The sequence below is a fragment of the Protomyctophum parallelum genome, assembly GCF_964188405.1.
Source record: "Protomyctophum parallelum genome assembly, chromosome: 15".
NCBI classification, from domain to species: domain Eukaryota; kingdom Metazoa; phylum Chordata; class Actinopteri; order Myctophiformes; family Myctophidae; genus Protomyctophum; species Protomyctophum parallelum.
Window position 1 is genome coordinate 48,755,593 of NC_139710.1, and position 13,554 is coordinate 48,769,146.

Consider the following 13,554-nt stretch of genomic DNA (forward strand, 5'->3'; position numbering starts at 1 on the left):
ACATCTGTCTCTTATACTGCTCTGCACCACACTGAGGGGACTTCATACATCAGCACATCTGTCTCTTATACTGCTCTGCACCACACTGAGGGGACTTCATACATCAACACATCTGTCTCTTATACTGCTCTGCACCACACTGAGGGGACTCCCTACATCAACACATCTGTCTCTTATACTGCTCTGCACCACACTGAGGGGACTTCATACATCAACACATCTGTCTGTCGAAATAAATGAGAGGCCAGTTAAAACTGTTGCAAATCAATCAGGGAGGCAACAGAAACTAGGCCAATCAAAGATCAATGACAAGAGAGACAGAGAGCGAGAGAGAAAGAGAGATTATTTGCTACCACCATGTCATGAACTAATACAGCCACCCTGTCACAACAACTCACAACGAACCTCAGCAACCATAACACAACACAACACAACACAACACAACACACATAATCTACTGTATCAGTCTTCAATTGGAAAATTCCATTTAGAATTGATGGCTGTTATGTCAATCCCCAAACATCCAGCTCGAACCAAAAGGAAATAGCTAATTCACTCATAGGATTATTGAAGTGATCAAGAGCCACATACTGTACACTGTTCCCTGTTACAACTCACTAATACCTTCAATGGCAGATACAACACAACATACTAACTGTAGATTTACATTCCAGAGACAGAAACGGTTACTGAACATGTTTCATTGCCACCACCCAGTCATTGGGTCCCAAAATGACAGTAATAGTAGTTCACCAGCTTGAATCACACTAGTATACACACAGCATACAACACAAAGCAGCAGCAGCAAATAAACAAACAAACACAAAAGTTCCTACCTTGAGCAGTCTTCTACTTGACGTCATCAGTTGTATACCGGTAAGTGATGCCAGGGTCACATTTGGAACCCCTCATGATGATGAGCCCTCCAGCAGCATCTCCAGTCATCTCCATCCTCCATACATCTGGCTAGCTGGCCAGTGCTTTCCTCCCAGTATCAATGGCACCGACCAGCCTCATTCTCCTGGCTGCCATCTTCTCACTCAGCCTTGGATGTTTAATTAAGTACTGCACCGTCTGCACACAGCATTCATGTGTAGTGCAGTGGTCAGGGACTTGGGGCAGGCTCTAGGGTCTAGCATTCACAGCATGTCTGGAGAATAGACTCAGGGCTGAGAAGAAGCTGAGCTTGGGGGTCTGACTGGGGTCATCATCACCCTGGCTGGTGTACCTGTGGAGCAGGTTGAGAGAGACACCATAAGCTTTGAGTATACTGTTAGTAAGTAAGTAAGGTAGAAGGAAAGAACGTGAGCTGACCAAGAGCCATGTACAGTAAAGTACACTGTACCATGTCACATCTCACTACTATCAACAGCCCCTTTCGGAACCCTCGGTTAAGCTTTTCTGAAGTTCGGACACGCTTACGCCAGGGTCCCTGAGTACTTATTCCACTCTCCATGGGAGGCAGATGTACATACCCTCCGTTCACGGCGTGCGGTGCTCCGCTTGAGTGTTGGTGAGATGTTTCAAAGATGCATAAAGCGGCTATAGGAGACAACGGAAACGTGGGAGAAATCTCATTAAGCGCCGATGCCGTTAAGTATTTTTAATCTTTTTTTTAAAGATTTGGCTGCTCTGAAATTCTCTCTTCCTCACTTCCCATGTCCCGCCTCCCACGACACAACAGCATTATAGAGCGGCGCAGTCCCTCCCCCTTTCAGAACAACGAACGGCCCAGGAAATGAAAACGCAATGCATTTCCCCATAGGCAGTTTTTATTTAATTTATTTAAAGACCTTTTAAGCGTCGTACGAAGCCAACTCTTGTCGTGACAAATCATGACAACACACACAATATTTCGGGCCAAACAAAGAATTAGAAAGTAGAAAAAAACGGCAAGTTACAACACTTTTTTTGTTGTTTTTCTTCTTTGTAATTTGTTTGGTCCAAAATATTGTGTGTGTTGTCATGATTTGTCACGACAAGAGTTGGCTTCGTACGACGCTTAAAAGGTCTTTAAATAAATTAAATAAAAACTGCCTATGGGGCCCAGGCCGTAGCGTAACGGTCTGGGCACCGGACTGGTAATCCAGTCGCAGTGTGCCGCGGGTTCGACTCCCGGACCCGACACGGCCTTTACTGCATGTCATCCCCCCATCTCTCTCCCGTTTCCTGTCAGCCTACTGTCTGTCCCTTCAAAAATCAATAAAAGGCGTAAGCCGCAAAAAAATATCTTAAAAAAAAAAAAAAAAACTGCCTATGGGAAAATGCATTGCGTTTTCATTTCCTGGGCCGTTCGTTGTTCTGAAAGGGGGAGGGACTGCGCCGCTCTATAAACATCCTGCATGTACGCGGTCAGCCAATCAGAGGCAGTAACTAGGACGTGCAGCTAGCCAGTCGCCGCTCGGGAGGCGGTACAATGGGAAGTCAACAAGGAAGTGAGGAAGAGAGAATTTCAGAGCAGCCAAAACTTAAAAAAAAGATTAAAAATACTTAACGGCATCGGCACTTAATGAGATTTCTCCCACGTTTCCGTTGTCTCCTATAGCCGCTTTATGCATCTTTGAAACATCTCACCAACACTCAAGCGGAGCACCGCACGGCGTGAACAGAGGGTATGTACATCTGCCTCCCATGTAGCCCCTTTCGGGACCCTACATAAAGCTTTTCTGAAATTTTGATGAGTTTTATGTTGGGTCCCTAGTCATAACTATATTTTCGTACGGGAATTCTGGAACGCGGAAGTAAAAATGCTCTCTAAGATTGAATCTGCGCCGTGTGACGGTCTTTTTTTGCCTGAGTTATTCTGAATTCGGGAACTTTAAGTACCTATACATCCCGCTGCGAATATCTCCTGTGGCGCGGAAGCCGTTAAGTATTTTTAATCTTTGTTTGACCGATTTGGTCGCTTTATTTCTTCTTGTTTGTTTACCGTTTATTGTACCGCCTCCCGGTGTGCGGTTGGCTTGTGCGGCTACGTCCCTGCCTCTGATCTGCTCTGTCATAGCTATAGCGCCACTAGCTAGCCAGATAGGCGGTACAATGAGGTGTCAATAAACAAGGAAGGAAGAATCAAAGCGACCAAATCGGTCAAACAAAGATTAAAAATACTTAACGGCTTCCGCACCACAGGAGATATTCGCAGCGGCATGTATGGGTACTTATACTAAACATATTCAGAAACGCTCACACGAAAAAAATTCGTCAAAGAGCGCAGACAGGCACTAAACATGTTGTTTATGTTTAAGAATGGCTGCGTACCAGGTGGCATGGTAGTGGTGCAACAGGACCCAATGCACTGGGTCGAACAAATGTCAGAAACTTCAGTAGCATTGGGTTCTGCTTGGAGGGCTACCTCCCATGGAGAGTGGAATAAGTACTCAGGGACCCTGGGGTAGTGACGTCCAAGCAACAGCAGACAAACATACACAGCCTGTATATGTAGGCCTATAGCCTACTACATCCTTTCGGTTACAACATAAACAGCCTAGTAGTACATATAGCCCATATCCTTTCACAACATACACACAGCGTAGTATAGGTATAGGTGTATGTATATACACTAATATTAGTTTTATATCGGATAAATAATTAGGAAGCAAGCTGTGGGGACATTGAGATGGAAATCTAGATGTGCAATTCAGGTTGTAACAAAATTGGTAACTTCAATATCATATTTAGTTAAACCATCATTGATAAACAGTTTCATACGAGAATTTGGTGCTGTGACACCCCAAACAAAACATTGTGTCTGAAGGCTATATGTATTCTATAAATGTGTATAATGTTTGTTTGTTCATTTCACTCCCTCCCTCTAACGCACACACACATACGTTATGCTTATCAATTAGCATACAGTATGTACTAGGTACACATAGCTAACTCACCTGCAGAATAAAAACAAAAGGACCAAGGAAGTTTGTTATGAAGATGAATTAACTACTCTTTCAAACTGTCACGCACTTAAGTTGTGACAGTTTTCACTTAACAACCCAGGCTATACTCCACTTAACTTCCATTAGCCTGGGTAAAAGTTACATTATAAGTTGTTTATTTCACGCTTTTAATACCAAAGAAACATACGGAGCGGGAGTGGCTACCGGAGGATCTTAAAGAGCGCGCTTGAAGCCTGCTGAAGTCCGTGTGATCCGGTCGGGAGCGGATGATATCGTTACGTCATGTTGTAGTATTGTTTTGTAGTCGACAGGCAGGTTAACGGGGCGGAAACTTCCATTTCCCCACAAACCGATTTTTCTCAATAAAAGCTCTCCTACTCCTAGCCTGTAGCTTTTATTGAGAAAATCGGTGTGAGCTCTCTCATTGTCTCTTCCTGCAAGATGTGTTTTTAAGCCTGTTAACCCTCTAACAGTAACACCCGCATTAATTTCTACTTGCAAAAAAAATATTTCAACCTTACTACTACTACTTTGTACTACTAGGACTAAGACTAAAAAATATGTTAAAAAAAATTAAAAAATTAAGTTTGATGAAAAATTTATAATAATTATATAATAATTATATAAAGGTATATTCAGTGATTTCACTCAAAAAACCTTAGGTTTCGTTTTTGGCTGTGGGACCCAGCCTTTCGTCCAATCAGGATAGAGAGTCAAAAACGAAACCTAAGGTTTTTTGACCCCCAGGGGTTAACTGGGGACAGGGAGGAACTCCTTATATGGTCAGCACACTCTATAGACCGATTCCGTACCGGTTTCATGGTCGCAGCCTACGTATTTCCTGTAGGCGGACTCGACGTAGCTGCGGGGGTAAAACCCTCACCAGGCGCACATCTTCCACTACAGTGAACGGCAGAGTGACTGATGTTAGTTTGCCTCAAACTTTACTCCTTTACCTGCTTTTTTACTAACACTAACATTACAAAGATGCCCAGAAAATCGAGATGAACCTGTGTAGTTTATGGCTGCTCCAACAGTAGTGGCAACATAACAAATAAAATAAAACGGAATGTCTAATATCCACCGCGATGGCTGAGACCAGAGCCATTGAGTAATGGTTGAGACAAAGCAGTGAAGAATCCTGCAAGATACATAATTTCAGTCTTACCCAATACCCAATCTTTCTGTTTTATGAACACAAGGCTGCTGTATTTTATACCTCATACTAAGCATTTAAAGTATGAGGTATAAAGTACAGCAGCCTTGTGTTAATAAAACAGAAATATTTGGTATTGGGTAAGACTGGCGTTATGTATCTTTCACTGCTTTGTCTCAACCATTGCTCAATGGCTCTGGTCTCAGCCATCGCGGTGGATATTAGACATTCCGTTTTATTTTATTTGTTATGTTGCCACTACTGTTGGAGCAGCCATAAACTACACAGGTTCATCTCGATGTTCTGGGCATCTTTGTAATGTTAGTGTTAGTAAAAAAGCAGGTAAAGGAGTAAAGTTTGAGGCAAACTAACATCAGTCACTCTGCCGTTCACTGTAGTGGAAGATGTGCGCCTGGTGAGGGTTTTACCCCCGCAGCTACGTCGAGTCCGCCTACAGGAAATACGTAGGCTGCGACCATGAAACCGGTACGGAATCGGTCTATAGTAGGGAGGATTATCACAACAAAACAAAAAAAGAAGTGATATTTGAATTAAGTGAAATCGCTGTATATACCTTAATAATATAATAAATTAATAATTTACATTTGGGGGATATCTTTCACAATAATGAATAAAACATGTTCTAGACATTCTAATGATCACAAAAAAAACATATATTACAATTATTGTACCTACTTTTATTAGGGTAAAGGTCAAAAGTCTTAGGTTAAAACATTTTCAGAATCGCACAGAGTCCAGACATTTTTTATTTGTGTGAATTTCAGCCTCTGTGGGGGGTATTTATATGCAAATATCATGACCAATGGCATTGAAATGGCATTGCAATGAACATCACTGTTGACGTTTAGGTGAAAAAAGAACAGAAGAAAATAATAATAATTTAGTAATTAATTAAAATAAGATTGTTGCTAAAAAGCAACGCTGGGTCTTAGAGGGTTAAAATAGCATGGAAATAAGACACCAAAGGAGTTTATAAATGATAGCCAATAGGCTATCATTTAATTGCAAGTAGTAAGTTGCAACCCGGTACTCCAGTATCGCGTGTGTGGGACAAGTGGGATGGGGGGGGGGGGGGGTCCCCCATCCCACTTGTCCCACACAAGCGATACTTCTGTCCCTCGAATGAACAGTTTCGATCTGGTCACCCTATGTGACTGTCAATATGTCCCACTCCCTACTGCACTATCAATGACAAATCCCTGCTGTGCACCTGCTGTACTTAGCAGCACAGAAGTGATTCAGTCTTAGCCTATATGCCATTAGCAGCTTTATGAGGGCTGAAACTCATGTAGTGAATTGCCTTTGATCATACTTTTTCAGCAATGTCCTAGGCTGTGCTGGGCTTTGGCTGGCCTGCAGTGCTTCACCAACACCCTGCTGCATTATGTTAAAGTGTTTCTCCGTCCACTATGTTCTTAATTTAGCCCTGCTGTCTATGTTGGAATGGGGATGTGTGTCAGGAGTAGTACGACCAATGATTGTACGTATGAGGAGGCAGAAGATCCGTGTCAGTGTTTCGACAAGAGCTCTATAATTATCCCCCTGCTGAGAAACTAGGCAAGGGGACACACAGACTGGGTGACTGACTGACTGCCGGCCTGCCTGGCTGCTGCTGCTGCTTGGACCGACACTATTCTGTTGGCTTGTCTTCTTTGTGCATTGGTTGTGTGTTGTTGCTTACTACTTGTGTTTCAGGAAGGGGTGAGTTATAAGACATTTGCTACTATTACAATTGTGTTTTGTTGTGCAGTAAAACATAATAAGTGAGCATGCATACTTTACAGTACACAATGTTTACTTCATGCTTTTCTGGTTAAAATTTCAGCTGTATACATATATCTGAGTTATTGTGAGAGGCCAATGGGACTACATGGTAGAATGAATGTAGGCTACTGCTCCTTGGCCAAGGAACTACCATCTATGGATGGAGTCAGGAGGATATCATGAGAATCACAGCTTGGTGATTAGTGAAGAAAGAGCGAGGCAACAAGAGAGGCTATGTGTCAGTCTGAGATCTCAGAGGCCAAACTGGGCCTGAACAGTCTCGACCCGCTGGTGAGGGAGGCCCACCTCATGGCACATGACTACGTTGACTATGTGATTGCCGGAGGGCCGGACAGCTCCAGCCGGGGACATGCCCCCCCCACGGCCTGCACCGCCGCCCTGCGCCACGCTGGGGACGAGCTCCTCACCCGCTTCCCCATCTTCTTCAGGCGCTGGCCTCGGATCTTCCAGGACGTGACCGAGGACACGGCCTGCTCCATGCTCACCTCCATCCTAGACGACCACTTCTGTCCCGACACGCCCGGGGGCCGGCGCAGGGAGCTGGCCTGGAGCGCGGTGCTGTCGGTGTACGTGCTGGGTGGCCAGATGGCCATGCACTGCCATGAGAGGGGCATGGCCAGGGTCCTGCCCCAGCTGAAAGAGTGCTTGGGAAGCTATGTGGAGAGGGTGATCTGCCCTGACATACGAGATAAGGGTGGATGGGTAAGTAATAATAAGTATATACACACAGTTGCTAGTAGTCCGGCAGCCGACAGGCTTCTTTTGTTTAACCCATTCTGACCTGAGATCAGATTCATGCGAGGTTTCCGCCGGACACACACTGGTCTGATTAAACCCATTCTGACCTGAGATCAGATTCTAAAAATGTCAGTCGCTCTTCGATTTTTCAAAAATAGCAGACCTACAAGCTCGTATCGCGCCACTCGGTGGCGCGATATGAGCTTGTAGATCTGCTATTTTTAAATAGCTAAAGCATAACATGATGCTGACACCAAAATGGGTGCCCGTTCAGAATGGGTTAAAGTGGGAAATTTGGTATATATAGTCTTTTTTTAAGTCTATATATACATACATTCATGAATCCATTTGCTGACTGGCTGTCGGCATTGTGCAATTTCTTTAATAGGGGTTTATATGTGACCATACCATTAACATCCTAGGCCTATACGGCAAGATTTTCACATTTTTCATTATGCTTTATGTAGCGTGTGACATGTCAAACTAGGGGGTTTTCAAGATTCTGAATCAATTTCAACCATTAGTTTTGCACAAAAAACACTCCTTGGGCTAAAAACGGCCATAGCCATTTGCCCAAATTCCCCAAAATGTGCTGACCTCAACACATTTGTGATGATTGCAATGGCCTTTTTTAGCCCAAGGAGTGTTTTTTGTGCAAAACTAATGCTTGGAATGAATTCAGAATTATGAAAAAACCCTAGTTTGACATGTCACATGCTACTTAAAGCCTAAGACATTTTTGCCTGTATAGGATGTCAATCCTATACAACCATACGGTCACATATAAACCCCTATAAAACAATTGCTCAATACTGACAGCCGGTCAGCAAGTGGATTCATGAATAGACAATATTTTAGGCCAATTTAAAAAAAGATATAGCCTATAGGGCCTACCAAATTTCCCACCCCACAACCCTGGCTGCCGGACTATAGTTAGTTAGTTTAATTTATTGTCCACGTGTGGAAACTTGTCTTCGTTCTCATCAACAGTTACAACAACAGCAACAACACTTAATGGCATATGTCAATGGCATATAGTGGATATAGCCTACCCATTGACAGACAAATGTAAAATGTGGAGCCTCTGTTGATACAAGAGACCGTACTGCAGCTGTTTCCACTGTATAGACCAGTGGTCCTTGAAGGGGGTCCCAGGTGTTCCCCAACACTCCCAAGAGTTATTATTGTCAAACATTTCCATTACTTAATTTACAAGAAGTCTACACAGTTATAGAGACTGTAGAAGAATTGCTATTTTGATCAAAGTTTGCCTGTTATCTTTCCTATGGTACCACATCAATACAGCATGGAATTGTGGACATACGTAGGCCTACATGACAACAGAATATACTAAGATACGTTTTGGGTCTGAGAGGCTAAACGTGATCTGTGTACATAAATAAATAAATAAATAAATAAATAAATAAATAACGTACCTAGTGGAGACATGAAAGGGTTAAAACTCACAGGTATAGCCTATTGTGCATCATAATATAAGAGGAACTATGTTGATCCACTCAAATCAATATTTGCAGTATTTCAAGTAAAGTTGGTGGAAATGTTTAAAGCATTATTTCTGTTCTTGGCAGAGCGGATTCAAAACACGCTTTGGAAAAAAGCAAGACTTGGAGGGCCACGTGAAGAAGGTGTGTTACTGGACATTGTTGCTGTTGACTACTTCGAGTATAACCTACTTCTTGTGGAAGAAAATGACTTAACCAACATTGCCACCTGGTGGACGAACTGAAAAAATAAAACCTGAACTAAACGTGTGGTTCGGTGTTCATTGCATAGGTTTCCAAAGATACTGCAATAGCTTTTCCTGCGAACATTGTGAATAAATAAAAATGTACTGTCGAGAGAAGTATTGTCCCAAATAGCTGTAGGTCTACATGTTATAGCATTGTTTTAGTTTGTCCAATCTTGATACTCTTTTGCACTATATTCTATCCTTTTCCCCCCCGTTGTTGCAGTTTGATGTTATCTATGCTGCTGCAGTCTGAAGGAAGCCAAAGAAAAATAAATTGTACCCTTACACAAGATATAACAATGGTACAATACACAACCTTGAACAGTAAATGCTCCGAATTGTTTAATCTCCTTAACTACATTAGAAAGGTCAATACCCGTTTAACAGATTTGCCTGGTAGTAAAACAAAAAATGTTATTACATTATTAGTTTAGCTGATCAATGGTCAAGATTTTTCATTTGCAAATGAAAACCAAGATTTAGAGTTGCAATAGTAAAGGTTAGCATACCGGTATAGTACTTTGTACAAGCAATGTGCTTCATAACATGCTACACTTTATCTACAGTGTAGTTGAAAAACCTTACAGCTCACATTTGTCCTAGTTAGTGATGTAGAGGTATTTTACCTAGCAATACAGTGAAAAACCTTGCAGCTTACATTGTCCTAGTTAGTGATGTAGAGGTATTTTACCTAGCAATACAGTGGAAAAACCTTACAGCTCACATTTGTCCTAGTTAGTGATGTAGAGGTATTTTACCTAGCAATACAGTGGAAAAACCTTGCAGCTTACATTGTCCTAGTTGATGTATTGAGGCACTTTACTTTAGCAATACTCAGTAGGATCTGATCTACAAGCTTATATCATTTTACTAAAGCTACCACCACTGGTCAGAGCATGCAAATCTGAAAAAGCAATGTCATGGAAACAAGACCTTATGCAAAACGGTTTTATTTTCTGACATAAGTCGGTAAAGAAAACATGACTGCAAGATGTGAACAGTCAAACAGAGCATCGGACTACTAGCCTGTGGGAATAAAAGTTGGATCAAAAGTTTCTGTACAGACAGAAATAGGTGACAGAAACAGAGGGAAAACATTTATAACCAGGTGAGCTGAGCTCCTTCATCCCGTCCTCTCCGGCTCAAACTCAACCCTCCTCCTCTCTTCAACAAACTGGAACAGATTACTGACAGTCAGTGAAATAATACAGCTTTAACAGCAGAACAAAACACCCAGGCCAGCTCCTCCATCAAACTCTTGCTGACAATTTTTTAGGCCAGCTCCTCTTCATCCTCACCCTCCTCAAACTCGCCCTCCTCCTCAGCAGTGGCATCTTGGTACTGCTGGTACTCGGACACCAGGTCGTTCATGTTGCTCTCGGCCTCGGTGAACTCCATCTCGTCCATGCCCTCACCGGTGTACCAATGCAGGAAAGCCTTGCGTCTGAACATGGCGGTGAACTGCTCCGAGATGCGCTTGAACAGCTCCTGGATGGCCGTGCTGTTGCCGATGAAGGTGGCAGCCATCTTGAGGCCGCGGGGTGGAATGTCGCAGACGGCGGTCTTCACGTTGTTTGGGATCCACTCGACGAAGTAGCTGCTGTTCTTGTTCTGCACGTTCAGCATCTGCTCGTCCACCTCCTTCATGGACATGCGGCCACGGAAGATGGCAGCGACTGTCAGGTAGCGGCCGTGGCGTGGGTCGCAGGCAGCCATCATGTTCTTGGCGTCGAACATCTGCTGTGTGAGCTCAGGCACGGTGAGGGACCTATACTGCTGGCTGCCTCGGCTGGTGAGGGGAGCGAAGCCTGGCATGAAGAAGTGCAGACGGGGGAAGGGCACCATGTTGACGGCCAGCTTTCGGAGGTCGGCGTTAAGCTGCCCGGGGAACCTGAGGCATGTGGTCACGCCGCTCATGGTGGCGGAGACGAGATGGTTGAGGTCGCCGTACGAGGGAGTGGTGAGTTTGAGTGTGCGGAAGCAGATGTCGTATAGAGCCTCGTTGTCAATGCAGTAGGTCTCGTCTGTGTTTTCTACAAGCTGGTGTACGGACAGTGTGGCGTTGTAGGGCTCGACAACTGTGTCTGACACTTTGGGGGAAGGCACCACGCTGAAGGTGTTCATGATACGGTCTGGGTACTCTTCACGGATCTTGCTGATGAGCAGGGTGCCCATGCCAGAGCCAGTGCCGCCACCAAGGGAATGTGTTAGCTGGAAACCCTGAAGACAATCGCAGCTTTCGGCCTCTTTCCTCACGACATCTAGGACTGAGTCTACCAGCTCAGCACCTTCTGTGTAGTGGCCCTTGGCCCAGTTGTTGCCTGCACCACTCTGGCCTGAAGGGGGGGACAACACTCATTTAATGTCATGTTCTGTCAGAGAAAATCTGCAATAGAACATTCAAGTCTTAACACAATAAAGTCACAAATAAAGGATTTACCAAAAACAAAGTTGTCTGGTCTGAAGACCTGTCCGAATGGGCCGGATCTCACAGAGTCCATAGTGCCTGGCTCAAGGTCGACAAGGACTGCACGTGGAACATATTTGCCACCTAGAATGCAGAAAAGACATGAGTAAACAGCGAACAGTGCAAAGAAAGCGTGTGCAAATATGTATGTAGGAATGTGAACTTCAAAGCATTTGCAATCTTACCCGATGCCTCATTGTAGTAGACGTTAATCCTGTCCAACTGCAGGTCACTGTCTCCGTGGTATGTGCCAGTGGGGTCAATCCCATGCTCGTCACTGATGACCTCCCAGAACTGTCAAAAACACAAGGCAAAATGTCAGGACGGTACAGGGCAAAAAACAGCTGCTCAAATATAACCATGTAGGTTATTATATCATCTAGTCTGCCTGAGTGCCTTTCTGAGACGGTAAAACAAAATCCATAATTCCTCCCTGTGAAATTCATAATACACAAATACGTTACATCATAAATTCAAAATTTCCCCGCCCTGCAGTGTTCGGCGCGCGCGGCACAGCCCCTCATTGGCCGAATTCCACCAGCTATCATTTGAACAGTGGTGATGCTACTTTGCTACGTCACCAACCGAAGCGCCACCTCCTACATCCGTCGAAAAAACCGGGTGCGGCGCGCGGCCGCTCAATGAAGTGACAGTAGTGTAGGCCTCATCGAGTATTTCACCATTAAAACCTTAGAAAACGCTTTTTTTCTCCATCGTTGCACTACACAAGTCAAGCAAAAAACCACAAAACACCACTATATAACCAAGAGTTAACGTCGAAAACGTGATTCTTGATCGCCATCTGAATCGCTTCATTGTTTTGCGCATTGCAGTGGGCCTAGCGGGTCAAATGTTTACTAATCTTTCATAAATCACGCTAAAAAAAAATGAACCCGACGAAGCACACATCGTCGATATTAAATATTAATCGACGAACACGACTATATAAATCATCTGTTGAATTAAAACAAAGGCCAAGTTCACTGCTGCCCGGTCATACAGAGGAGTCGCGGCTAATTTCTCGAAATAAATCCAGATAATGCGAGAAATATGGCAATATAGTTTTTAAATCCATAATACAATGTCAGCTTGAGGGGCATATTTGACGTTTTTAAACCAGATTCGATGGCCTTTTGTCTGGACTCGGCATGAGGATCATTCACAGTGAAATGCCACCATGGGTGTGGTTTTACAGCTTGAAGAAGACAGTCTCAAATCTGTGGCGTCTGAACAACAAAAAAACCCCACTAAAACTATACATTAGATTAACTAAACATCATATTAAAACATAAAAACAACTACTAACCTTGGCTCCTATCTGGTTTCCACACTGACCAGCCTGGAGATGCACGATTTCCCTCATTTTGACGAAGAGGTAGGATTTAAAATCTTTTTAACAAACAAAGGAAAGAGAGACTGCTGTTCAAAGTGCGCGAATGAAGAGAACTGCTTTCTTATATATATGACCCGCCGAGCCCCGCCTCTCGCCACGCTCATTGGTTCGCGACCTTAACTCGCCTTGATAGACGGCGGATTCTGGCCAATCGGCGTCGCAGAGGACGCTCGCCATTGGACGGTTTCGCCTGTCAATCAGGGTCGTGTGACTTTGTGGTCTAAATCCCCGAGACACGTTCTACTTCCTCCTCCCCCTCTCTGTAGGCGGATTTATGCCTCGCCGTAGGACGGTGGGTCGCGCGCCGATATACAAGCCCACCGCGGCTGACGAACGCCACGCGCGGTGAGC

The 13,554-nt window shown here is 44.1% G+C and overlaps 2 protein-coding genes across 2 annotated transcripts; one reads left to right on the plus strand and one right to left on the minus strand.

Moving 5' to 3' along the window:
• Window positions 1-6,633: 6,633 nt before the first annotated feature.
• Window positions 6,634-9,744, plus strand: bcl2l16 (BCL2 like 16). The gene is made up of 3 exons (XM_083784570.1): window positions 6,634-6,771; window positions 6,896-7,557; window positions 9,183-9,744. Exons 2-3 carry the CDS (start codon window positions 7,069-7,071, stop codon window positions 9,309-9,311), a joined length of 618 nt encoding a protein of 205 aa, XP_083640696.1. The 5' UTR covers window positions 6,634-6,771; window positions 6,896-7,068; the 3' UTR covers window positions 9,312-9,744.
• A 546-nt stretch (window positions 9,745-10,290) lies between these two features.
• On the minus strand, window positions 10,291-13,238 carry tubb2b (tubulin, beta 2b). Its single transcript, XM_083784569.1, has 4 exons — window positions 13,117-13,238; window positions 11,996-12,104; window positions 11,784-11,894; window positions 10,291-11,679 (listed from the first exon to the last, which is right to left on the minus strand). The coding sequence occupies exons 1-4, from the start codon at window positions 13,171-13,173 to the stop codon at window positions 10,616-10,618; spliced, it is 1,341 nt and encodes a 446-aa protein (XP_083640695.1). The 5' UTR covers window positions 13,174-13,238; the 3' UTR covers window positions 10,291-10,615.
• Between the last annotated feature and the right edge of the window lie 316 nt (window positions 13,239-13,554).